Source organism: Mirounga leonina, unplaced genomic scaffold (assembly GCF_011800145.1).
Source record: "Mirounga leonina isolate KUSES-001 unplaced genomic scaffold, KU_Mleo_1.0 Mir_205, whole genome shotgun sequence".
In the NCBI taxonomy this organism is placed as follows: domain Eukaryota; kingdom Metazoa; phylum Chordata; class Mammalia; order Carnivora; family Phocidae; genus Mirounga; species Mirounga leonina.
Genome location: NW_023270515.1, coordinates 1,596,315 through 1,620,253, shown reverse-complemented (window position 1 = coordinate 1,620,253; position 23,939 = coordinate 1,596,315). Strand labels below are relative to the sequence as shown.

The 23,939-nt window shown below is 46.7% G+C and overlaps 1 protein-coding gene across 1 annotated transcript in view; it reads left to right on the top strand.

The window, feature by feature from the left end:
- The window catches only part of DSCAM (DS cell adhesion molecule), a 651,058-nt gene extending 634,994 nt beyond the window's left edge, over positions 1-16,064 (top strand). The window contains exons 31-33 of the mRNA XM_035028849.1: positions 752-949; positions 2,467-2,769; positions 15,712-16,064. Of these exons, the coding sequence (XP_034884740.1) occupies positions 752-949; positions 2,467-2,769; positions 15,712-16,064 (854 nt within the window). The remainder of the gene's footprint in view (positions 1-751; positions 950-2,466; positions 2,770-15,711) is intronic.
- The last annotated feature ends 7,875 nt before the right edge of the window (positions 16,065-23,939 follow it).

Below are 23,939 nucleotides of genomic sequence, written 5' to 3'. Positions count from 1 at the left end.
TTGATGAGTAAAACAGTCCTACTCAAGGGAATGAGTAAATACAAAACCACAATAACACTGTATTGTTTCCTAGAGCCTGCTATTACAACATACCACAAACTGGGGTGGCTTAAAAGAACAGAACTTTATTGTCTCACCGTTCTGGGGCCCAGAAATCCAAATGCAAGGTGTCAGCACAGTCCCGCTCTTTCTGGAACCTGTAGAGAAGGGTCCTTCCTCGCCTCTGCCTAGTTTCCAGTGGTTGCTGTGGACAATCTTTGACATTCCTTGGCTTACAGCTGCAGCACTTCAATCTCTGCCTCCATTGTTCCACGGCTGTCTTCCCTCTGTGTGTCTGTCTCCTGTTCTTAGAAGGACACCACCCATGTTAGATTGAAGGCCACCCTACTCCAACCTGACTTTATCATAACTAAGGACATCTGCCATGAACCTATTTCCAAATAAGGTCACATTCTGAGGTACTAGGGGTTAGGATGTGGACATTGAGTCCATAACTCCTGAGTCCAAATCTAATGTTCTCTCCCGCCCCCCACAGGACTTTTAAAAATGTTTACATTTCACAAAAATGTCTCAGACCATAAGAGAAAGAAAATGAATGCTCTGGACAGGGGCAGTCAGGGAAGGCTTCCTGGAGGCATGAATCCTGCAGGGGGGTCTTAGGGCTGGGTGGAGAGAACCACTCTCAACACTTGGATCATGACTGACCATACTCCTAGACACTAAGACATGCATTATTCTTGGCTCTTCACAGATCCCACCACCAGGAGGAACGCAAAGGCAGGACCCACAGCAAGAAACCGGTATGCCAGCCAGTGGACCCTCAACAGACCCCACCCCACCATTTCAGCACACACCCTCACCACAGACTGGAGGCTGCCGACGCCCAGGGCTGCGGGATCAATGGACAAGGAGAGTGACAGCTACAGTGTCAGCCCTTCACAAGACACAGGTAGGGGTCTGCACGCCTCCTCCTCAACCCTGGGGACAAGCATGGCCCGCAGATGGGCTTCAGAGGCTCCTACTTATGCTCCTTCAAGGTCATTTTCAAATTGTTAGACTGTTTAAGTAACAGGTACCGATACAACCATGCAGCATTGATGATGCCCGGGGCCCAGTGATTTCTGCAAAGCAGAACCAAAAGGCATCTATTTGGCAGGTGTCTTGAATCTCAGACTCATGGTCTTCTCTCCTTTCAGTTCCTACGCAGCTAAGAGAAACACAGATACTTTAAAATTTTCACCCACATGATTTCAAAAATTCCTGATTATACTCTGAGGGCACATGACCCACTACCATCTCTGAGTTTAAGAGGCTGCACTTGAAATTTCATGACAAGGTCATAGCACCCTCTATAGGGAACACAGGCTGATCCTTTTGACAATTAAGCAGGGGTTGATTATAAGGTAAGTCATCTAGTCTGTGCCATCAACAAAGATTTCACTTCGGAGAGAAGACAGGGCCTAAGAATAGCATCGGCTTGTCCCAACCCCACCTTAACTTTTGAAAAGAAATTATATCTACACCTAATAGCTGTAGGAAATTTTCATACTCATTTTCTTTTGTTCTGGCTGATACACTTTAAAAATAGTGTTCCAAAGGTGGAGTGTTACCCTGTACATTTATTTTTATGGCTGTTATTTCTCTCAGAAGAGTCTCAGAGTTCCACAGAGGTGATTCAAAACTTTTTAGTGCGTAAAATAGAGATTCCTCTGGCCAAGATGCTCCTCCTCCAGTCCCTGTGGCTCTCTGGGCCCCATAAAATGTGGCAGTCACAAAGGATGGTCTGAGGGACCAGGGGCCATGCTTCCTACTGGCCAATGTCATGCGTCGTCTGGGCTTCATTTGGAACTACCGTCACGTCCCCCTTGCCAAGCTGGGCCTAGACGAGCCGAACTTCAGAGCTCAAACCATTCGTGCCAATTAAGTCTCTATGGAACAGGCTGATTCGCAAGTCAGAGCAGGGGGTGGACACCGCCGTCTGTGTGCACCAATCATTTTAACGAAGCACAGAATTTTTTTCAAAGATTTTTTATTTATTTATTTGACAGAGAGAGCACGCGCACAAACAGGGGGAGCAACAAAGGGAGAGGGAGACCCCCCGCTGAGCAGGGAACCTGATGTGGGACTTGATCCCAGGACCCTGAGATCACGACCTGAGCCAAAGACAGGCACCTAACAGACTGAGCCACCCAGATGTCCTGAAACACAGAATTTTTTAGGCATTGCTGATTGACGGAGGCATCCGGGCAGGGAACAGTTCCACTAAAACAAAGTTCTCTGAGCCCACTTTACCGAGGCGCACAGAGCAGGCCCCACGGTGACAAAGGCAGTTCTCGGTCAAAGACCCAGGACCCCTGCCAGGTAGTACAAGGATCTGGGAGAGACAGCCACAAGCCAGAGATGGCCATCCAGTGGGGCCATAAGGCAATAATTGATCCGTCTTGTTCTCTCTTCTACACGCGGCAGATCGAGCGCGAAGCAGCATGGTCTCCACAGAAAGTGCCTCCTCCACTTATGAAGAACTGGCCAGAGCCTACGAGCATGCTAAGATGGAAGAGCAACTGAGGCACGCCAAGTTCACCATCACAGAGTGCTTCATATCAGACACATCATCTGAACAGTTGACGGCAGGGACAAACGAGTATACAGACAGTCTGACCTCCAGCACCCCTTCAGAATCGGGGATCTGCAGGTTCACTGCATCTCCCCCCAAACCTCAGGATGGAGGTCGAGTGATGAACATGGCGGTTCCAAAGGCACATCGGCCAGGTGAGAAAAGCAATGCATGGACCACTGTACGGGAGACACATCTTCCTGATTCACACCGTCTGCTATGAAAGCCCGTCCTGGTGTTTGGATTTGGGGCTCTGTTTACAGGTTGCTATGTAATGAACCACCCCAAAGCTTATGGGTGTCCAACAGTGACAGTCACTTATTTTGTTTACACATCTGAAATGTAGTCAAGGCTTGGTGGGGACAGCTCATCTCTGCTCCAGCCGTGTCACTGGGGAGGCTCACTTAGGTATAGAGGAGCCCTTCCCAAACGGCTCCCTCACCTGGCAGCCTGGTGCTGGTCGTGTCCTCCCTGGGTGGGTTTCTCCCCAAGGTGGCTCCAGCTTCTTCGTATCATGGCAGCTCGGTTCTAAAGCAGGCGTCCCGACAGGCAAACAATAGAAATAGCCAGTCTCTTAAGGCTGGGCCTGGAAAGTGACACATCGCTTCTGCCATATTCTGTTGTTCAAGCAATCAAAGAGCCCAAGGAGCTCAGGTTGGAGAGAGGGAGACCCCATCATGTGATGAGAGGAGGCTCAAACACAGGGGGCCTTTGTTTTAAAGCTGCTGTACCAAGGACTTTCAGAAGGAGAGAGTTCTTACCAGTGGCCGATGCTTGGGCCTTGGTTTCATTGAGCTACCCAAAGTGACAGTGACTGGCTGGGATTTGGTCAGCCACTGTTCAATCTTTGCCTTGAGCCTGTGAGAGTGGACTGGGTGTGTGAGAGTACCTGGTGTGTGGATGGCAGCTCTGAGCTCTAAGGCCTGCAGGGCCTGGCAGATCACATGCGTAAGTGAAGAGGATGGAGAGCAAGGAGAAGGGGGGTGATGCATGATAGACAGTTTGAGTTCACAGACTATCTAGAGGGGATAGACTCCAGTATGTTCCCGCCAACTCATCCCAAGTGGAAATGGGGGGTCAGGATGAGTGACTTTCTCAAGAGAAGCCAGAAGTCTTGGTTTTTCCATGGAGACCCACAGTTTTCAAGTATTGGATCAGATATCTGCAAACCATTGTAGAGGGCAAATAAATACATCTATATACTGAACCCAACCATGGCAGCCAGTGGTACTTCTCATCTGAAGAATCACTCCTTCTTCTTCTTCACCCTGAAATAGCTGCCAAAGACTTTCCTTTGTGGACCAGCCTATCCAGTCTTTCCTCTGTGGACCGGCCTATCCAGTCTTGTTGAATCCAGTTTTATTTCCTCTTTTCCCATTTTCTGAACCACTCTACTAGTCTTATTTCAAAAATTTATCTTCACATTTAAATTACTGCAATCCCGTTGGGTTTTATGGCATATAGCCCAGCTGAAATGAGCCTTATAAATGCATAAAAATATATAAAATAAGAATTGTCTATCCAGCAACTAATCTTCCAAACTGAGTCAAGATTCATGCCAGCATACAATAAAGAATGATGGCTTCATTTATTCTCATTCTGTCTACCTCCTCAGGGAGAAGATGAGCTGTTATTTGTGGGTGTTTTTATTTCAGGCATTTCTTGTTGTTGGCATTTATTTGCAAGGCAAATGCAGAAAAACATAGGATAAAAACATAAGCTCTTTGTGGCTGTTAAGCCCGAGGTGGAGGAACACAGGAAAGGAGAAAATGTGCCTCTGGGCATGTTGTTTAGTCTTGGTGGCCTTCAGTTGCCCCACCTGTAAAATGGGCATGACCCTGGTGTGAGACATGTGTAGCATAATTTAGGTAAAGTGGTTAGTGTTGTTGTTTCTGTTTTTGCCTTATTGACGCTGTTGTTGGGATTCTCATGGTGACTCCGGTGTGGTCTCCAGTTGAGCTGCTGGCTCCTCTCCTCCTTCCCTCTTTTGTTTGTTTCTCTTCAGAGGTCACAGACATCCTGGGAAGCATTGCTTCATTTGGGTATCACCCGGTTAAGTACACCATGCTTCCATCGGCAGCCATCTTCCCTCGTATACAGGAGCTCCTGCGTGAAATGATAGTCTTATTTGTGCAAGCTTTGAATTAATTAAAGGCTTGAGTTTCTTTTTGATGTCTTGTTGTTCCTCTTGTTAGATTCAATTACAAAAAATTTTTGAACTTCTTTTTTTAAAATTTTATTTTATTATGTTATGTTAGTCACCACACAATACATCAGTAGTTATTGATGTGGTGTTATGACGTTGTTGCCTGGATCCATCAGAACAATTGAAAGATCACAATTAACTGAAGTAGTATAGTCTTAAAATGCTATTTAGACTAAAATGACTTTATAACTTTAGCTATGAGTCACTTTTTAAGTCAACACAAGTCCTAATGTCCACAAACTTTGTTTTGTCCATCCTAAATGACTGTATTATTATTAATGGATATTTGATATGCTTTTCGGAAAGCCTTCCTATTGTCCCTTTATAAGACTAAATTCAACACCAGGCAAAAAAGCCAAGGTTACAATTTATTATTCTGCTGACTGGAGGCTTCATCAAAATCATCAGTTCCTTGAGCTGCGCTTTCAAACCTCATTCCTACCTGTGTCCCCGTGGCTCTAGAAGGCATTGATCAGCATGCAGCTCCACGAAGTCTTCCCAGTCCCTGTACATCTTTCTCCTCACCATCGGCTCTTCCTGTGTGATGGTCTTTTCCTCCATTTGTGGTCCAAAACTTTTAAACACTCCACAAACCAAGTCAGGATCAAGTTAAATCAACGTGGCCAGATCCTGGCTCCGGGAAGACAGAAAACATGTCTTCATTGCCTTCCGACTTCTCTCCCTGATTACCTCTAGCAGGAAATCTGGCAATACAGTGAGCACTCAAGAAATATTTTAAATGACTTAGTAGCACTGAATATATGCTCCTATCACTGTGTCTGACACATATAGTAGGTGCTTAATAAATATATTGAATGAATGCATCTATCATAGTTGTGATGATGACAAGACTAGCCAATTGGTTAAAAATGGCAATTACTAGAAATTCTTAGTAAAATATAAGAGAACATTCAAGTCGACCCCATCTTCCAGCTTACCTTTAAACAAAGTGATTTATTTCCTATTCTTGCTCTTCACAAATCAAAAGGAAACCTCTTCCACAGATAAAGGGAAGCTCCCCACGACATGTGATGCCTCACACAGAAGGCAAACGTCAGAATCTCACTTTGGATGTTTAACAATACCTGAATTTTGAATTTACTGAGTTTTTAGGACTTTTGTATTTTAAATAAAATGCCAGCTGTGCTATGGCTTCATTTTCTACAATAAGGGATGGTTGTTTCCATCTTTAATAACAAAAGACAAACCAGACAAACAAAGAAAACTCTATCTTCCTCTGAGAAATAGCTGGAAGGTTAAGCAACTTCTTTCCCTCTCAGTCAAGGCAACTTCCAATACTTAGGTTACGGTACCTGTTCTTGGGTTCAGGTAGCATTCTAAGCCAGTTTCTAACATTCTTGGATTGTGGCTGCTCCTTTATTCATGAGCTTATCCTATGCAATCCAGAAATACCCTTGCACGAAGCTACTTAAGTCAATTTAAAGCTTCACATATGCAACCGAATGCATCCTGGCCCCATGAGCAGCAGGAGAAGTGTCAGCCCCTTTAGATCTCTGCACTCACACTCTGGGACCCCAGCCTTAAATATAGGTTCATTAGTCCCTCCTGTAATGAACACACTTGAGGTTTTCCAGTCGGAAAGGATCACAGACTGCTGCCAACTTGTTGGTTCTCTGAACAACCAGTTACCTGAAGCAGTTTTTGGTTTGCAGTGTTCAGATCCATTCATGCCATCCCTTACAATCTGTGCATTTAATAGAATGGAAGAGTGTGGAGTGAGGGGTGCTTACCTGAAGGACACACTGGCCTCCGCTCCAGCAGCACCCTCCAGCGAAAGCTGCTCTTTCGGTTCTCAGCTGTCACTGTGATCGTGCTGTTTCCCCTCTGAAGCCCATGTGGTTTTCATGCTGGCTCTTGAATCAGAATTAGACTCCAGAGATCTTCACTGCCAAAAATCCCCCTCCACAGCTTCTTTCTACCTGCATCTCCCTCGCCACCTGCGGACGTGAGCTCTGCTCCCTGCAGGTCACCTAGCGCAGATTCCCTCCTCCTGACCCAAGGCGCCACACTGGGTTCCTCTCAATCAGTTCTGTATCTCCCCTCCCCTCGCCCCTTTGGGTTGGGCGACTGGGGTCCCATGCCTCGGATTTTGCATCCTTCTCCTCTTTTTTGCACTCATTACAATGAGATTTTGAAATTTCCATCATGAACGTTATTCTAAGAGCTATGGAAAGGGTCTCCTTTCAAGTGCAAGTATCTTTGATACTTCCTCATGGACACAAACAGGTGTGCACGCCATGCATGCATACGCATACACCATGCACACTCTGCTGCTCTGGCCTCCATCCTTCCAGAGATGCCTCTGCTTCTTCCCTCCCAGCCTCCCAGCCCCTTTTCTAACTTCAGCATGTCTTTTTTGAGCTCCCACTCAATAACTGGTCCCGCTTTCAGAGCTGGAGATACAGTGATAGACGAGACTCACAAAGACCCCATCTGAAGGGAGTTTATATTCCCGGTGGGGGAGACAGACACTGATCAAATAAGATAACACAGTTTCAGATCATGATAAGTGCTGGGAAAAGAAGTAATTGGGGAAGGGGATCAAGTCTGGCATGGGGTCGGGGGTTGGGGATAATGGTCTAGGAAGGCCTCTTGGAGCAATGAATTGTGAGCTGAGATCTAAGGTGAATGGGGCAGAGAAAGCCCAGCAGACATCCTAAAGAGACAGTGGTGTGGGCAGAGGAAGAGCTAAGGCAGGAGATTGGAATGAGCTTCACATTCACCACCCAGAGCAACAGTTAGCTCTGAGCTGACAAACTTTCAAATACTCCCATAGTATTTAAAGTTAGAAGGACCTGGAGGCCATGAACAGCACCTCCGAATATTGCTATGCACACCTGCCCTGGGTAGACCTACATATTTCACCATGCCCATCCTGGCTCACTGCTAGGAGACTGATCTCTTTAATGTGCACTTTTGACTTCACCTTCTTAAAGACTGTCTTGTTATTTTAGTCTGATGTCTCCAGGACCCATGAAGTGATGGTGGGACTCTTTACGAAGGGTCCCAAGCTTGGAACTCAAAGCCCACTTGCCTTTTGCACCGGCCTCCTCCCCTTTCTTCCACTGGCTCCAGGGGCCCGAGTCGTCTCACCTTTCTGAGTGCTCCTGTGGATTTATCGTAGATGCTGCTCTTGTGTATGTCCGCCAGTTACTAAGTGTGTGTCCTTTTGTTCTGACTGCCTTTTCTCCAACTCCGAGCCCCTTAGCTCACTAATTTGCTTGTCGGCTTATTGGGGTTCAGCTTTAGTTGCTGGGGAGTCCAGAGGTAAGGAGGTAAGGAGGAGGTCTGTGCCTGATAACTTGTAAGGGAGAGGTAGGAAGCCCACCTGTGTCCTGCTGGGTGGCCAGAAGGAAGTTTCTAGATTCCAGTGCCACAGATGACGAGCTAAAAGGTTCACCACAGTGGAAAGTTCACTGCATCTCCAAAAAGGCCCTGTGAAAACACAAATCTATTACACTCATTTATTCAACCCATATTTATTGAATACCTTCTCTGTGAAAAGATACTATACCAGGTATTCTCCTAAGACATAATAATGTTAATATGTTAAACCAACACTTCTCACAGTCTCCTTATTTCATCAGAATAGCAGGTAGTATCATAAACAGCAGAAAGAGACCTAAAGACACAAGACAGATAAATGAGGAAATCCAAGAAACAAGGCAAAACCCAGCTTCTGGAAGACAGGGGCTACCTCCTCCCCCCACCCCCCCACACATACTCCCCAGTGAGGTGTCATGATAACCGGAAGGTGCTGGGAATGTACAAAAAGGTAAGAAGACAGCAAAGACCATCATATTTCAATGGGGTCCTGTGTGGACAGAACTGGCACCAACTTCTCATGCGTACTATATCCCAAACTGGGAAGCAAGAAACCTTAAATTCAAGTGGTGTGGTGGATGCTCTCGTGTTGAAATCCCTCGTGTAGTTGCCGAATGCTCAGGATTGAGACTCACAGGGCTTCAGGAAGTCAGCCCTGTCTTCCTCACTGGTCATGACTCCTGCTCTCTGGGCTCCTAAACTCCACAAACGTATATTCCCTCTGCCTAGAATCCTCCCGTCTCCAGGTTAACTCCGTCCTTCCGTGGGATGACTCAGGATGCACAGGGTTGTGGGGACGGGTCTGCCAGCCCCACAGCGAAGCAGGCACAAGCCTCCAAGCAGGCTTCCTCCTCCGTGGTCCCCAGTGTGTGGGTCCTCAGGGGTCTTATGCAGGAGCTGGAGCTTCTTTGAACCTCACGGACCCTTCCTCACTGGGTACTCCAAACACGCCCAGCTAAGTGATTCTGACCTGGCCTAAATGCTGGAGCAGATTTTCCAATCCTGATTTTTATTCAGAACTACTTTATTTCTAAAGAATCGTGAGCAGCGACAAACTCAAAGCCCCACTTCGTACCTCAGTGTAGTTTTAGAAGTTCACCAATGAATAGGAGGATTGCAATATTGATGAGCCCTTAAAAATGCATGAAGCCTCGTAAGTACAAGCCAAGAATGGTAACAGAGTCTGTGTACATGGAACTCTGGTTATCAATCTCGCATTATTTATTTAGGGGTTTTCCTGGTGGCCATTTGGGAGTGAAGATTCATTTACCAAGAGAGGTTCATTTACAAGTTTTCATTACCTTGCTGCAGCATTAATATTAAACTAAAAAAGTGTTAGATCTCGTTTGCCTCCAGAATGGGCAAACTCCACGCTCTCTCCCTTTGTAACTAGTTCTTTGACGTTGTACCATCATGCAAGTCTGATCTATGTGGTTCTTATTGAAATTGCTAGAAGCCAAGGTAAGCATCCTTTGCTTCTTACCTTTGCATCAATACCCAGCTCCATCCAAGCGCAGATGTGAAGCCTTATTAGAAATTGATGAAAGTTCCTTTTTATATGGCCCCAGAGGAGAGCTAAGCCCCCAGGGACTCTCATTCACTTTCTTTCCACACGTATTTGTTGTGAAAGCCTATGCATGCTTTCACAGGTGCTAATGAAGTATTGCATAGGAGGGGGAAGAAGGCTCTTGCCATGTGCCTCAGAATTTTAGGCTCCCAAAAAGGCATTCGTTTGTTTCATACTTATCCTCAAATTCCTAATGCATTGTGCTTACCCAGTTTTCACAGGTGAGATAGTAAAGAGCATAAGAAAGATTCTTTCGGACTTGAAGGTGCCCTTAGAAATGACCGTGCCTCCTTCACTTGACTAAAGATAAGATGCAAAACTTGAAGGGGGTCACAGAACCATTTAGAAGTAAAGGCAAGATTTTTACAGGAAGCCCAGAATCTCTAGCTCATGTTCTTACCCCAACCGAAGCTCCCACCTCATCAGACAAAGTTGGAAGAAGACCCTGTGACTGCCGTTCCATGGGACCCATCCCTTACTTTCTCCCAAGAACTGAGGCCATAACTCCTTGTGGACTAGTAGATGCTGAGCAGTACAATTCCTTATTCTGATTGAATGAAATGTTTTTCAAATAAAATTAAAGCAAAATAAGGGTCCACTTGGAATTGTAAACTTTAGCCCCTTTAAACTATGGTTTCTCAGGAGTAGCACAATGAGCATTGGAGGATTGGAGGCATGGGGGGATGGTGGCAGTGTCCTGTGCTTTCTGGATGTTGAGCAGCATCCCTAGCCTGCATCCAGGAAAGGCCGGTAGCAGCCACCCCCAACTGTGACATCCAGATAGTCTTCAAACATTGCCACTCGCCTCCTGGGGGCAGAATCCCTCTTTGCTGAGAACCACTGATCTCAACTTTAGACCTTTCCTTCCCTAGTGTGTGCTCACCAAACAGCAGGAAGCACTGTCTGAGAACAGATTCATGGAATGCACATCCATTATAGATCTTCGGAATGGATGAATTTTTGCTCTTTTCCAATATCGGGTTTTGCCGTCCTTCTTCCAAAGCTAAAGTGCATTCAGACTTTGTGTGTGCGTCTGACTCTACTGAGAAAGTTCAGGAAGTTTGGCTTTCCTGATAGGAAAGGGCATCTCCTGGTTTCAGATGAGCGAGGCAGGTTTACCATAGCAGTTTTCAGGTGATGGGGCCAACCATGGCCTGAAGGCCCTCTTGGGGAGGATAGCAAGCTTTGAGTACCCACCTGCTGGTGGATGAGGGACCATTAGGGGGTCTGGGGATGAGGAGTTGTGAAGGCACCTGTGAGCAAGGTGGTTCGGGAGAGAGGGAGAAATTGATGCCACTCGTTTAGTGTGAACTCTCAGAGATAACAGGTGGTAACAGGAAAATGAGGAATGGACCATGATGTCGATAATAAGGCATAACATTGAATAATGGCTGAGCCGCCCCTGGTCCCTCAAGGTGGGAGTCACAGGGGCAGGGGAAGGGCAGCCTGTGATCTGGGGGCTGCAGGCTGAGGAGGCAGAGTTCGGAGAAATGCCCCGGATGTGGAGGCCCCAGGGGTGGACAGGTGTGGCCAGGCGAGGGGAGAGGGCCACATCCTCACCTGTGATCCACACCCTGAGGGTCTGCGTGGCAGTGTCCTTCCCGCACTCCTCTGCTGCGTCCCATCAGCTTTTCTCTATTCATGGCTCTTTGTCTCCCATTTTCATTCCCCCGCCCAGTTCTGTCTTGTGTCCCTTCCTTCTGCTTACCTGTGTGTGTGTGTGTGTGTGTTTCCACCTCTCTCATCCCCCCTCTGTCTCTCTGTCTCTCATCTCTGTCTCTTTTTCATCTCTCTGTCTCTTTGTGTGTGTCTCTCTCATCTCTCTCCCTCTCCCTCTCTCTCTCTCATCTCTCCATCCATCTCTCTGCCTCTCTCAGCTCCGTTCCCCCCACTCGCCCTGCCCTGACCACCCTGTCAGCCCCTCTGACTCCAGTCCGGTCCAGCACCTCAGCCCCTAAGCTCAGCCTCTCAGAGCCCCTTCTTGCCAAGGGTGTGTCAGCCCCTCCACCCTCGCCCTCACCCCACGTCTCTGACTCAAGGGCCGTGGGCCTCAGGACCAGAGCACAGAGGGGTGACTGTTCATGACACACAAGTGCATGAATAAGTACAAGACCCAGCGGGTAGAGTGTGCCCCGAGGCTCATCTGGGGCTCCTAGCCCCCTGTCACTGTGTTCGTACTCATGCTGGGTTTGGGAAAGTAGCTAATAGGTTGAGCTAACTAGGAAAGTGCTAGAGGTATGCACAGTTCGGTAAGCGGGGCAGAAGGAAGACGTGGAAGGGGACATTGGCGTCCCCAGATCCCTTCCCTTCCAGTGGTCAGAATGTGAGCCCAGGTCTTCCTGCCTCCTGTCCCTTTCTCCTGTGCACCTCATTCTCTCCTTGTGCTGTCTGCTTCTCCCTCCCGGGTTTTCCTCCCCTCTGTCTTTGTGACACACACACACACACATACATGCACACACACACACACAGTCACATAACCACATACATACACACACATACACATGCACACAAATACACACACACACCACTTTACTCGCAATCGTGCCGCGGTTACTGCATTGTGCACCGCTGCTGTCTCCTCCCCACCTCCTACCCACACCATTTCACCCCTTCCCTCCACCTTTTATTTCCATGGAGGAGAGTGTCCGCATAAGGCAAGACAAAACAAGGAGAGAGAGAGAAAGGGGAGAGGTAAGGAGGAGTGAAACAAAGAGGAGGAACTTAGATCATAAGCGATTCAATCCTTGCTGGAAGCAGAGGCGAAGTCCGCCGTAGCTGGTTCTCCTGGACACGCACTAAGGCCAGGGTTCAGCTCTGCCCGCGTCTGCGGTGACGGGGGCTTGATGCCCAAGGATGTCGGGGGCCGCGCATGCCTGATGGAGGTGACTGTAGAGTTCAAAGCAAAAAAGATCCTTGAACGCCTACTGGGTCACTGCTGCTTTCACGTGCATGGGACACCTCCAGAGGGTCCTGGCAGATTAGCTTCAGGGCGTGTTGCTCCACAGAGATGGAGAGGGTCCAGCGGCCAGGGGTGGGTCAGCTGGGAGGGCTGGATGGTGAGGAACCGAGACACCTGCTCCCTGCGGATTCAGATGCCTTCGAAGAGGCTTCTGCTCCCTCCGAATTGGCTCCTGCTCCCTCCAGAGGGAGATTCCAGGAAAACCACCTCCAACCTAGTCCTCAGGGGGTCTTTGGGGGCCAGCTGGACAGGTATCTGCTTCCCAGGGAGCAGAGGAACTGGGGGAAGAGCGGCAGCCTTGGCTTCTGTAGTGGGGGAAGGGTGGGTGACAGGTCAGAACACAGGGTGGGAACCCCGCAAACCACAACCGTGTTGGGTGCAGTTACTGGTCTCGCAAGAGAAAGTCCCTCCTTTCCTGTGAGTGACATAAGCAGGGACTGTTCCCATACAGTAGAAGTGTTCAAAGAGTCTCCAAGTGAGGTCCTCCCAGGCAGGAAGAAAGGACATCTGTATGAGTGTCCCGTGGCTGGCATAACAAAGGGCCACAAACTGGGGGGCTCCCAACAACACGGATTTATTCTCTCACAGTTCTAAGGGCAGAATTCCAAAATCCTGTGTCGGCTGGGCTGTGCTCCCTCCAGTGCTCCCTCTCTAGGAAAGAATCCCTTCCTCACCTCCTGCAGCTCCTGGTGGCTCCAGGTCCCCCTTGCCTTGTGGCTGCGTCTCCCCACCCTCTCCCTCCCTCTTCACATGGCTTCTCCCTTCTTCTCTGTCCCCAGTCTCCCTCTGTATCTCCTTATAAAGACACCTGTCACTGGATTTAGGACCCACCTCCAGTCCTGATGATTTCATCTCCCGATCCTTAACTTAATCACATCTACAAAGACTTTCTCCTACAAAGATCACACTCACAGATTCTGAGGATTGGGACATGGACATATCTTTCGGAAGGGGTGGACACTAATCAACCCACTGAAGACAGAAACTAAGGTAGAAAGAAGTGTTCCCGGCTCCTGCCCTGGCCGGTCTCCAGCCCGTAACTTCAGACCTTCTGAGAAGGAACATGTCTGACAGTAAACCTTTCATATGCATAACCTAATTAAATCCTCACCACAACTCTATGTGGGAGATTCTACTATTATTCGCATTTTATGAGCGAGGAGACTGATCCCAGATTAAATGCAGGCAATGCCTTCTAGACCTCTACTCCTAATCCCCACCATTAGGATCCTTATTTAGTTTCTCCCATGGAAACAGGTGGCTGAGAAAAGCAGGTGTGCCAACATCCAGACGGTCGCCACGGTTTCCATTCCTCTTCTAGCTGGAGTAATAAGCACGCAAGTTACCTCAGAGCTGTAGGCATCTGAAGAACATAGAAGATGCATGGATGATTACAGAACCCAGTTTCCCAAGTGGTACTTGGACAAGCACATGGGGTGGGATTTTAATGGGCATAAAGTGTCTTTAATAAACAAAGCTCACCACCGATTATTCTGGTGCTTTCTTCCACATAAGTGCATGAATTATTAAGAGAACACATTTGCAGCATTCACACTGTCGAAAGGGCTAATTAGAGCATCGTGCAACTTAGTAAAGCTTTGCCTGAGAAACTGGATCACTCAGAGATATTGGATATTCAGAGATAGTTGGCAGACCTGCAGTAAAGTAGGCAAACACAAGCAGCCCTCATGTGCGAAGATGTAGGCGCTGGACTGTTTCCATTATTAAGGAAATTCTCACCCACCTTTCTCAGCTACCCTAACCCTCCTGATCCCTAAATCTAAGTGAGAGCCCCTGCAGGCAGAGGGCAGTTATCACGGGCTTTGTCTTTAATTTCAAACACATTTGTTCCACCTAATCTAGGACCTGAGCGTCCTGCAATCCAGCTGGGACCAAGAGGCTATTGTTTTTCCAGGGCTTAATAAGCCCTGTTCATTCAGTGGGGAGTTGCTGGGATAGAGACTCATTCCCAAATCTGTTACAACACATTACAAATATGTCAAGTATTCAAGATTTAGTTGGGTCTCAGAAACATCATGAGGCACTCTTGACCTACATTTTTAAATAACCCTGGAGGTAAATGAATTCCACATTTTCTCAAGTATGTGAACAAAATGATAAAAGAATAATAGTCATGTAAGTAAATAAAAGAGCAAATTAATGTCATTTGCTTATTAAACTCTTAAGAATGAAAGACAGGTCATCTCTTGGAGGAAATTGGATATATAAAAATCCACACATCCTTCCCTGTCACCCCCCCCCCACCCTGCATTCGGAAGCCATGATCCTTGGGCCCCTTTATACCTCACCATTACATTCCCTCTGACATTCTGTGGATGTCCCTTGAGCTCAGACCACTGCCATGCCTCCCTCAACCTGCACATCCTCCTACCTGGTCTCTTGGCTCTAGGACAGCCCACCCCCAGCCTGTTTTCTAGCCAGAGCTGCCCACTGAGTGGGCATGAAAGGGTTACAAGTGAGCTGAAATAGCGAACCCCTCCATCCCTGGGTGGCCAGAAAGAGCCCCCTGCATTCACCCAGCTTGCTGCCACTCAGGCACTCCTTGTGTGTATGTGGGGAAGACAGAAGCACTGGGCTATCCAATGAGCATTGCCCTTTCCTTGGTATCCCTGCCTCCGTCCTCAATCCCTGTGCTCCCCGGAGCACTTCTGATTGCATTCGGGGTCCGGCCCATCACACTTCATACCTGGGGTGCACTGTTGCCTTTGAGGTATGCTTTTCTTTCCAACGTGGGGTTTTGAAGGATCTTGTTACCTCTTTTTCTCTGGCTGAAGTATGACACTAAGAGCCTCAGTCACTTGCCATAGAAAAGCCAGCTCACCCTGTGCCTAGTGGGATGGGGGTGAGGATGATTCCACCTGCCTTTGTGGTGAGCTCTGACAAGGGGTCTTGCAAAACACGGCCAGATACAGTGACATCACCAGCTCTAAACCCGAATGGCACTCAGCACCTGCTTAGCAAATGAGGAAGCCGACTAACTGCTCTGTGTTTCTTTGCAGGTGACCTCATACATTTGCCTCCATACCTTAGAATGGACTTTTTGTTAAACCGAAGCAGTGCAGGCACCAGCAGGGACCTGAGTTTAGGGCAAGCGTGCTTGGAACCTCAGAAAAGTCGGACCCTGAAGCGCCCCACGGTCCTTGAGCCAATCCCCATGGAGGCCTCCTCTTCCACGTCCTCCACGAGAGAGGGACAGCAGTGGCAGCAGGGGGCCGTGGCCACATTACCTCAGCGAGAGGGAGCAGAGCTGGGACAGGCAGCTAAGATGAGCAGCTCCCAAGAATCGCTGCTCGACTCTCGGGGCCATTTGAAAGGAAACAATCCCTACGCAAAATCCTACACCCTGGTATAACAAACAGCATGACTGGACAGCAGTTGTAAATACAATTTAAAAAATTCAATCAAAGCTACCTTTTTTTTACGGAATTCCAATATTTATAATTAAAGAAAATTGCCAAAATATATTAAAAAAAAAAAGAGAAAATACTGAAACCACAGACAGTGCAAAGACTCTCCTGCTTTTTTTCTGTCTGAGTGTGAGCTCCATCTGCCTGGGCATCTGATTTTTTGGGAAAGAAGTCCAGTTTTATGATCTTCACAGGTTATTGCATTTTTACTGATTTTCTACAAAGTGCATGGGGGACTAATTAAACCTTCTGACTGGAAGTTCTATCACACAAGATTTAAGAACGAAAACGGGGGAAAAAATTACCCTCTTTGTGAATTTAAAAGGAACACTGATTTGGGGGCAGGGGGGGAGACTTTAGTCATGTTTGCACACCTTTCTTTCCCATTAGAAACTGGGTCCTCAATTTGACCTCGTTCTGTTGTGAATTAGGATGAGTGCTGTCAGTGAAGGGGTGGGGGGGAATCAATTTGATTTTCTTTTCTGTTTATTTTTTAATTTAATGAGACACTCTTTGCATTTTGTCTAAGCGAAATAAAAAAGAAAAGGTGGTCTGCCTTTATTTCGATGTCTACCTCCCTTGTCTCCTACTGATTGCTGGGTCCTCCTTCCTCTTGGTACTTGTGTTTGCAACCAGCAGGGCTGAACCCAGAGCCCGATTCAATAAACCGGAGAGGAAACCAACACTCCGAGCTCCTCAGGAATGGCTGGGAAGAGCACAGATGCCGCAGCTGATCCCAACCATAACCAGGGGCTGGCCAGGTACTCTAAGCCTCCCAGATGTTCTGCTCCTTCCTTGCCTCTCCGTAACACCTCGCCCTCTAGCTAGACCAGGGGTCAGCAAACCATGGCCTGTGGGCCAAATCCAGCCCCCTGCTACTTTTATAAAGAACATTTTATTGGAACACAGCCGTGCATACCGTTTGCATTTTGTCTATGGCTATTCTGTGTCACGATGGCAGAGTTGAATAGTTACAAGAGAAACGGTATGGCCTACAAAGCAGGAAATATTTACCATCTGGCCCGATACAGAAAGTTTGCAGACCCCTACTCTAGAGTCCCACCATTAGCACCAGCTTACTGGAGAAAGGAAGAGAGGACTGGGGAATTCCATGCACCCTACCCTCCAAGACTTGCCCTGTCACTGCCATGACCAGTATCTAAGTTTGCAATAGACCATCTTAGTATATGTTGCCTCTGGTTCACTCCTCTGTACCCAGAGGAAAACCAACCAACCAGTAGTGAGTGATGTTCCTCTGAAATCTTTTTCTTCTTCTTCCTCCAAGTTTAAATGATTTACCATGTGGCTCAATCTACAGAGAACTTACTCTTAAGTACTCTGAACTGCATTCTTCATCCCATGACCTTTACACAGTGTGCTTAGGAAAGAGCACCTCATCTTCCCATGGCACCCTCACCCCAGACTTTAAGTCTCCACGACAGAAGTTTGGAACTGACCAGAAAACTTGAACAAATGCCCATGGTAGCTCAGTTGCCCAGGTAACAGACTACACAAGTACCTTCCTCTCTCTTAATATTCTCTGCTGGCTCTCATTTAAGCCACCAGCATAGACTCGTGCCAGTTATTACCATCTGGGACCGTGTTCAGAAATGTATTTCCTGTCTTCCCTCTTCCATCCCTCTCTCCCTCCCTCCCTCCGTCCTGCCTCCCCTTTTCCATCAATTGCTTCCTTCCATTTATTTTCCAGGCAGGCACATTTGCCTACATAGATGCAGTGACACTGAGCACCTGCAGAACACATCCGGGACTCGGTCAAGACCACCTGCTGTCAGGAACATTAGATGACTATGTTTGTGAAGTGTGTGTGTGTGTGTGTGTTTTCTTGCCATGGTTTCAGAATTTGATCTGTGTCAACAGCTCACGGTCTGCACCCTCACAGACCCTCACAGACTGCTTTTGTATGCAAAAGAAATTAAATGCTACTTCCTGGGGAAAAATTAAAACTATCTTTCATCAATTTAAAACTTCTATATTCCCCAAACCTAGAAGTTCACCTTTTTTTTTCTTTTTCTCTCAAGCTGTGCAAAAATAAAAACTCTGCATCATGCCTGCCTCTGTAATGGATTACTTTCAATAATCCTGCCTTTATGATGTTTGTTAAAATGGGTTTGACACACAAGCTTTGTGTCAAAAAGCCAGTTCCCTACCTCTCAGGAAGAGTTCCACTATTGATGATCACAAAGAGATCCAGATCCATAGATTAAAAGGGGCACTGTGTAGTAAAACAACCATTATTGGGTGATAAGAATTAATTTTCCTCCAGACCTCTGCCTGTTTCTAACCTGATTTATAATGTCTTTGAGAGGTCATCTTGTTAGGCTAAGTCTGAAACCAGACTGATGTATCTTAGAGCACTGGAACTCTGATAAGTTCTTTATCCTCTGCCAAAAACTAGAGGGTCAATGAACAAAGGCCATTGGGTCAATGGAGAATAGCCATTGGGTCAATGGAGAATAGCTATAGGGTCAATGCATGATGGCTCTTGGTTAATGGAGAATAGGTATAGAGTCAATGGACAATAGCTATTGGGTCAATGGGCTGGGTTTCCTCTAAGGCATCCATCCAGCTGAAAGTCTGAAAAATGCCTACTTTCCTGAAGTGAGCAAAGCCTTCTCATAATACATCAGCAGCAAACCACATAGCCCTCACTGCACATACATCTACAGGAACCCTAGTGCCTCCATTCAGTTCACATGTCTGCCTGTTCACTTTCTTGCATCCAAATCTGCCATGACCACCCATGAGGAGAAGGGGGGGAGAAGTGGAGGTAGGGAAAGATGGAGGAGTGAAATTATACAAAGATTATCATAGGTGAGACTGGATAAGCTCTCATCCCATCGTCTCTGTGCCCTTGCCACAGAGAATCTTGATAATACTTTAAGACACAGAAAACATATCATTGTTTCAATTGTTCTTAAAATAAGCAGGAGATCACATTCAGTTAAGGTTCCTCTGGTCTGGGAACTTGGTCCTCCGTAGGCCAAAACTTCATGTGATTTTTAAGGAAATGACTGAGGCCTAGTTGTGAACTCTATAAATCTATTTCTAGCAAAGGTAGAGAGCCTTCAGGGTCTAGGATTGGAAATCCAAGGACTAGATAATTAGACTAGTCACCTACCCTGGAAAGTTCAATGGGAGCTGATGGTATGTCCATGTTCAAAAGTATTCCTCAATTGCCTAAAGAGTGTGGCCTGGAGAGTATCATTAGCTCTCTGAAGGTCACTTGGGAAGATTAAGTATCAACAATTTAATAATATCCAGGGGTCCGGAGCCCCATGTTACTCTTCCACCCATTGGTTCTAAGTGACCTGTCAAACAACAGGGCCAGAGGAATGAAGCTGGAGTGAAGAAATGGCTTTCTTCAGCTCTTAGAAACCAAGCTGTTGCAATCTTAATAAGGACATAAGTCAAGGAATCTTCAGGTTTATGTAGAACGATGTCTGTTTGTTCTTGTATGTTGTTTATTTGAGAAGATTTGTGGTGGTAGAGCTCTTGAGCTCTTAGCAGGACTATCTGAGCCTGCCAGGCCAGGACTAAGATGGAGTTAGATGGTAACTATGAACAGAGTCCTGGCTGAGCCCTTTTCCCCTCTGCAAATTGGGACTGAATACTGGGAGGACCTCAGTGTTAGCTGGGTCACTCAAATGTCACTAGGCATGGAAGTGGGGAATAACTGTTGAGAAACAATCCTTCATGAGTCCCTTGCACTTGTGCATGTCTTCTGAGCGGAGGCATTAATAGATTCTGTTCTGACTCTCTTTTCAAGGATGTCTGCCTAACGAGTAGCTTTGGAAGATAGACCTATGTCTCCCTGCTGGGCAAAAGGCAGATCTACTTGCTGACTGAGATAATAAAAACAATGTCTCCCTCCAAAGCAAAATTTGCAGGTTTGCCAGCAAACCCCTTTTTTAAGTTTGGAGCTTCATAGGCATTAGACACAGGCATTCACATCCTCCAGGTTCCCTGCCTGTCTACATGATCTCAGGCAGGTTCCCTTGTGTTCTTCCGTCTTCACTCCAATTTCATCTTCTCAGTGAAGCCTTCTCTGAACACCCTATTTCATACTGCATCCAACCCCCTCCCAGCATTCTTGCCCCCACATCTTCTGCAGCTCTCAATCCATACCCTTCTCTTCTTCTGACTTACTATGTAATTTACTAATTTATAATGATAATTTTTCACTGTCTTTTCCAACAAGAAGGTCAGCTGCACAAAAACAGAACTCCATTTTTCTCATTGTGTCCTCCTTTCCTAAGTCAGGCACCTGGTCATAGTAGGCATCCTATAAATATTTGTTGAAATGGAAAATATGTTTGGTGTTTCTTAATTTCACGGTTCGTAAGCTGTGACACAAACCTACTGTGTGCACAAAGTCTCTCTGGCTCTTCTGCATCACCCAGTGGGCCTTGAGGGCACAAAGGAACTGATGGGAGCATGGCACTCATGCCAATCACTCTGCTGGGAGTAATACCACAACTGAGTCTCTGACTTAGGAGACTCTTGTCCTCTTCCAGCACCCATGCAACTGTGGCAGACCAACCTATTAGCTTTGGAGTATAAATCTGAGACCCTCTACAGATCCTAACAATGGTGAACTAGATGTGGGGAACACTAGCCCCCTCCTCCACTCTCTAACAGGACTCCTGCAGCTTCGACTTCTGGGTGTAATCCACTCACAGACTTTTTGCAATTTGTTGGGAATGTTGTTGTTATTGTTGTTTTACTTTTCTCAATCTCTCACTTTCAGAAAGGGGAAAAGCTGAGAAAAAGTGACTTTGAGCACATGGCAAGGAGTGTCTGTTTCATCTCCCAAGACAAGCTTGGCAAAGCTGTAAAGCTCTTTGTGTTCCAGAAACTTCAAGCCAACTGTAAGAAGAAAAGGCAATGTTTATTGTCACTGGCATTGTGCCTCCCCGGAGAGGGTTGTGTTCTGCTTCAAAGAAATAATCCTTCTCTGGAGAGAAAAACAACTGAGATATACATTCATGTGTGTAATGAAGGGAAGGTGCTCGGAAATGTCCTTGAGTCAGGAGGACCCAGGGCCAAACTACCACAGAGGGTGTTACCCATGACCACCTAGGCATCACAGTCGGGGGTGGGAGGCAACATTTCCAATCATGCTGTGTGCGGGCACAAAGTCATGCTCTCAAAGAGTTAATTCAGTGTTTGCCTTAATCTCTCATTCTCTGAGGTTCCCCTAAGGGCTGAATGCCTCAATAAAGAGAGGGGACCTCCTCTTGCCACTCCATGAAAAAATATTTGGCAATCTATTAAAAAGATGCTTCCCGTTTCCAGATCCAAAATTTTAAGTGTTTTACAGAGGTTCAACTTCTGAGATGGAGCAATAAATGGTGCCAGCATGCTGATCTAGCACTCAACCTTAGGTATGTGGGAGAAAATGACCCTTGACCTGAGGGAGAGCACAATCTTCCATGCAATCACTGTGCCCACACTCATAGTAACACACAAATGGAACACGTCCCACCCACCACATCAGCAACCCTCCAACATCTATGTTCCCATCAAGGTGGGAGTTTGCTCTGTCATTGACAAGGAAGGTAACCTGATGACAGACCAAAAAGATGTACTCTGCACATGCAGAGCAAAGCACAAGCCTGGTAAAGATGTCCTGTTATGCCAACACTACCTATTTTTCTGACTGGCCATATGACAAGAGAACACACCTGTTCCGTTGAAACTTCCACTTATCTTCCTTCATGATCTTCAGAATAGTGGACCTCGGTGAAGACACTCAACCCAATCATGTGGCAAGAGTTAACCTTCAACACTGAGGAGATGATGGTTTCGTTAAGAGTAGTTAGAAGTCTTTTGTATCAAACCAAGCATAATGAAGATACTTCCAATAAGGGTTATCAGAGCAAGCAGCAAGGGGACATTCTAGTGGCTACAGAGCCAACTGGAAACCCTCCAGCTCCCATTCTTGTCAAAGACTGTTCTCAAGATGCCTTTATCTGTTTGCCTCCCTATGTGCCCATTCTGCTGAACGTGAAAAAATTTGTGTGTTTAATGATGTCAGGTCATAGGAGGATTTGGGGCTGGCAAGGCACATGGTATAACAGCAAGAACACTGTGCAGAGAGGCTCAGCTCTAGCACCAATAAGCCCAGAAACTCACCATGATATCTCTTGTGTGGCTATCTGGTTTGGACGTCTGCAAACAGACCTGATTGGATCAGCTCTCCAAGGCCCTTCCAGCTCAACAAGGGGTTGATCCTTCTGGGTGTCAGTCTCATTGGGTAAATATCTGAGCTCCTTGGAAGTGTGTGTGAGAGGTGAGGGCTGCATTACATTCATTTTTTTTTTATTATTATTCCTACATCCAGCCCAGGCATCAGCCAAAACTGGTAGATGTTTTTAAATGATGCTTATGAAGTGAATGTAGGTGTGCAGATGTTTTGTAGAAAGCAAAAAAGGTGCTCTAACTATGCATAAGCCCAGGGTATAAGACAGATTTTAACCTTTTTAATAAACTCCTAAATTCAGCTAATTACTGTGTGTGTACTCTTTATCCTGAGGGGAGGGGAAAGTAAAGAAACCTGATTCTGACTACTTGGTCACGTGACAAGAGAGCATGCCTATTTCATTGAAACTTCCACTTTTGAAGGTTTCAGGTAACGGAGACTTCACTGCATGTTGCATAAAATCTCACATACTGGTATTGAAGAGATTGACCTCTCAGGCCCCTCTAAATAAAAACTTCTTTTAGGTAGGCTCTATTCAAACATTACATTTAGCAGATTACTAAGTTTGTGCTGGTAACCCTTATGTGAGAGTCACAGAAAGTTGATTTTTTGTTGTTTTTGCCACCGTTGGTAACAAGGCAGGTGTCAGAGTGCCTGGGTGGCTCAGTCATTAAGTGTCTGCCTTCAGCTCAGGTCATGATCCCAGGGTCCTGGGATCGAGCCCCACATAGGGTTCCCTGCTCAGCGGGAAGCCTGCTTCTCCCTCTCCCCCTCCCCCTGCTTGTATGCCTGCTCTCGCTATCTCTCTCTCTGTCAAATAAATAAATAAATTCTTAAAAACAAACAAACAAACAAACAAAGGCAGGTGTCTGTCCTTGGTGGGTATAGCCCACATTTGCCAGGACATCACACTTCCCACTCTTGGGAATGTAAACCAGTGTTCTGCAGCTGAGGTTCCTAGGAGGCCAACACTTCTGATGTTACCCCAGTTCTACCTGGGTCAGGCTAACCCATCAGGATCTTCTCCAAACCCCCATCCCATCTTCTGCCCTCACTTCCAGCAGACAGCAACCAAGAAAATGTCTTCCTTTTTCTGCACACACCCCCAAACTTTTCTGAGCCTACACCCTTCCTTACTCTTGCCTTGCCAGGGCAGTAGGAAAAGTGGTCCCTTCCTACCCACAACTCATCTGTCCATTGTAGGCTGGATCTCAACCCCTCCCACCTTTATAAGACCCACACTCCCCTGTTTACTCCTATCTCCTCTCATATTCATATGTAAAGATATTCAAGTCTTTCACATCAAGAAAAAAGAAATCTCTTCTTCCACCCACTACTCACTGCAGGCACTGTCCTGTCCCCTGTCTCCTTCACAATGAAGCATCTTGAAGAGGTGTACACCATGGTCATGTGCCCTCACCACCTGTTTTTCTCCCATCTACTCTTTCCCCTGAAGTTAACCTCCACAACGACACAGAGGAATTCCTTGTGGCCCAATCCCAAGGCCCCCGCAGTTTGGTCAACCTCTTCTGCAGCACTGGAGAAATTGTCTTCGTCCTGGTTTCTGGTTCTTCTGCTCTTTGGAATAATTCCTCTC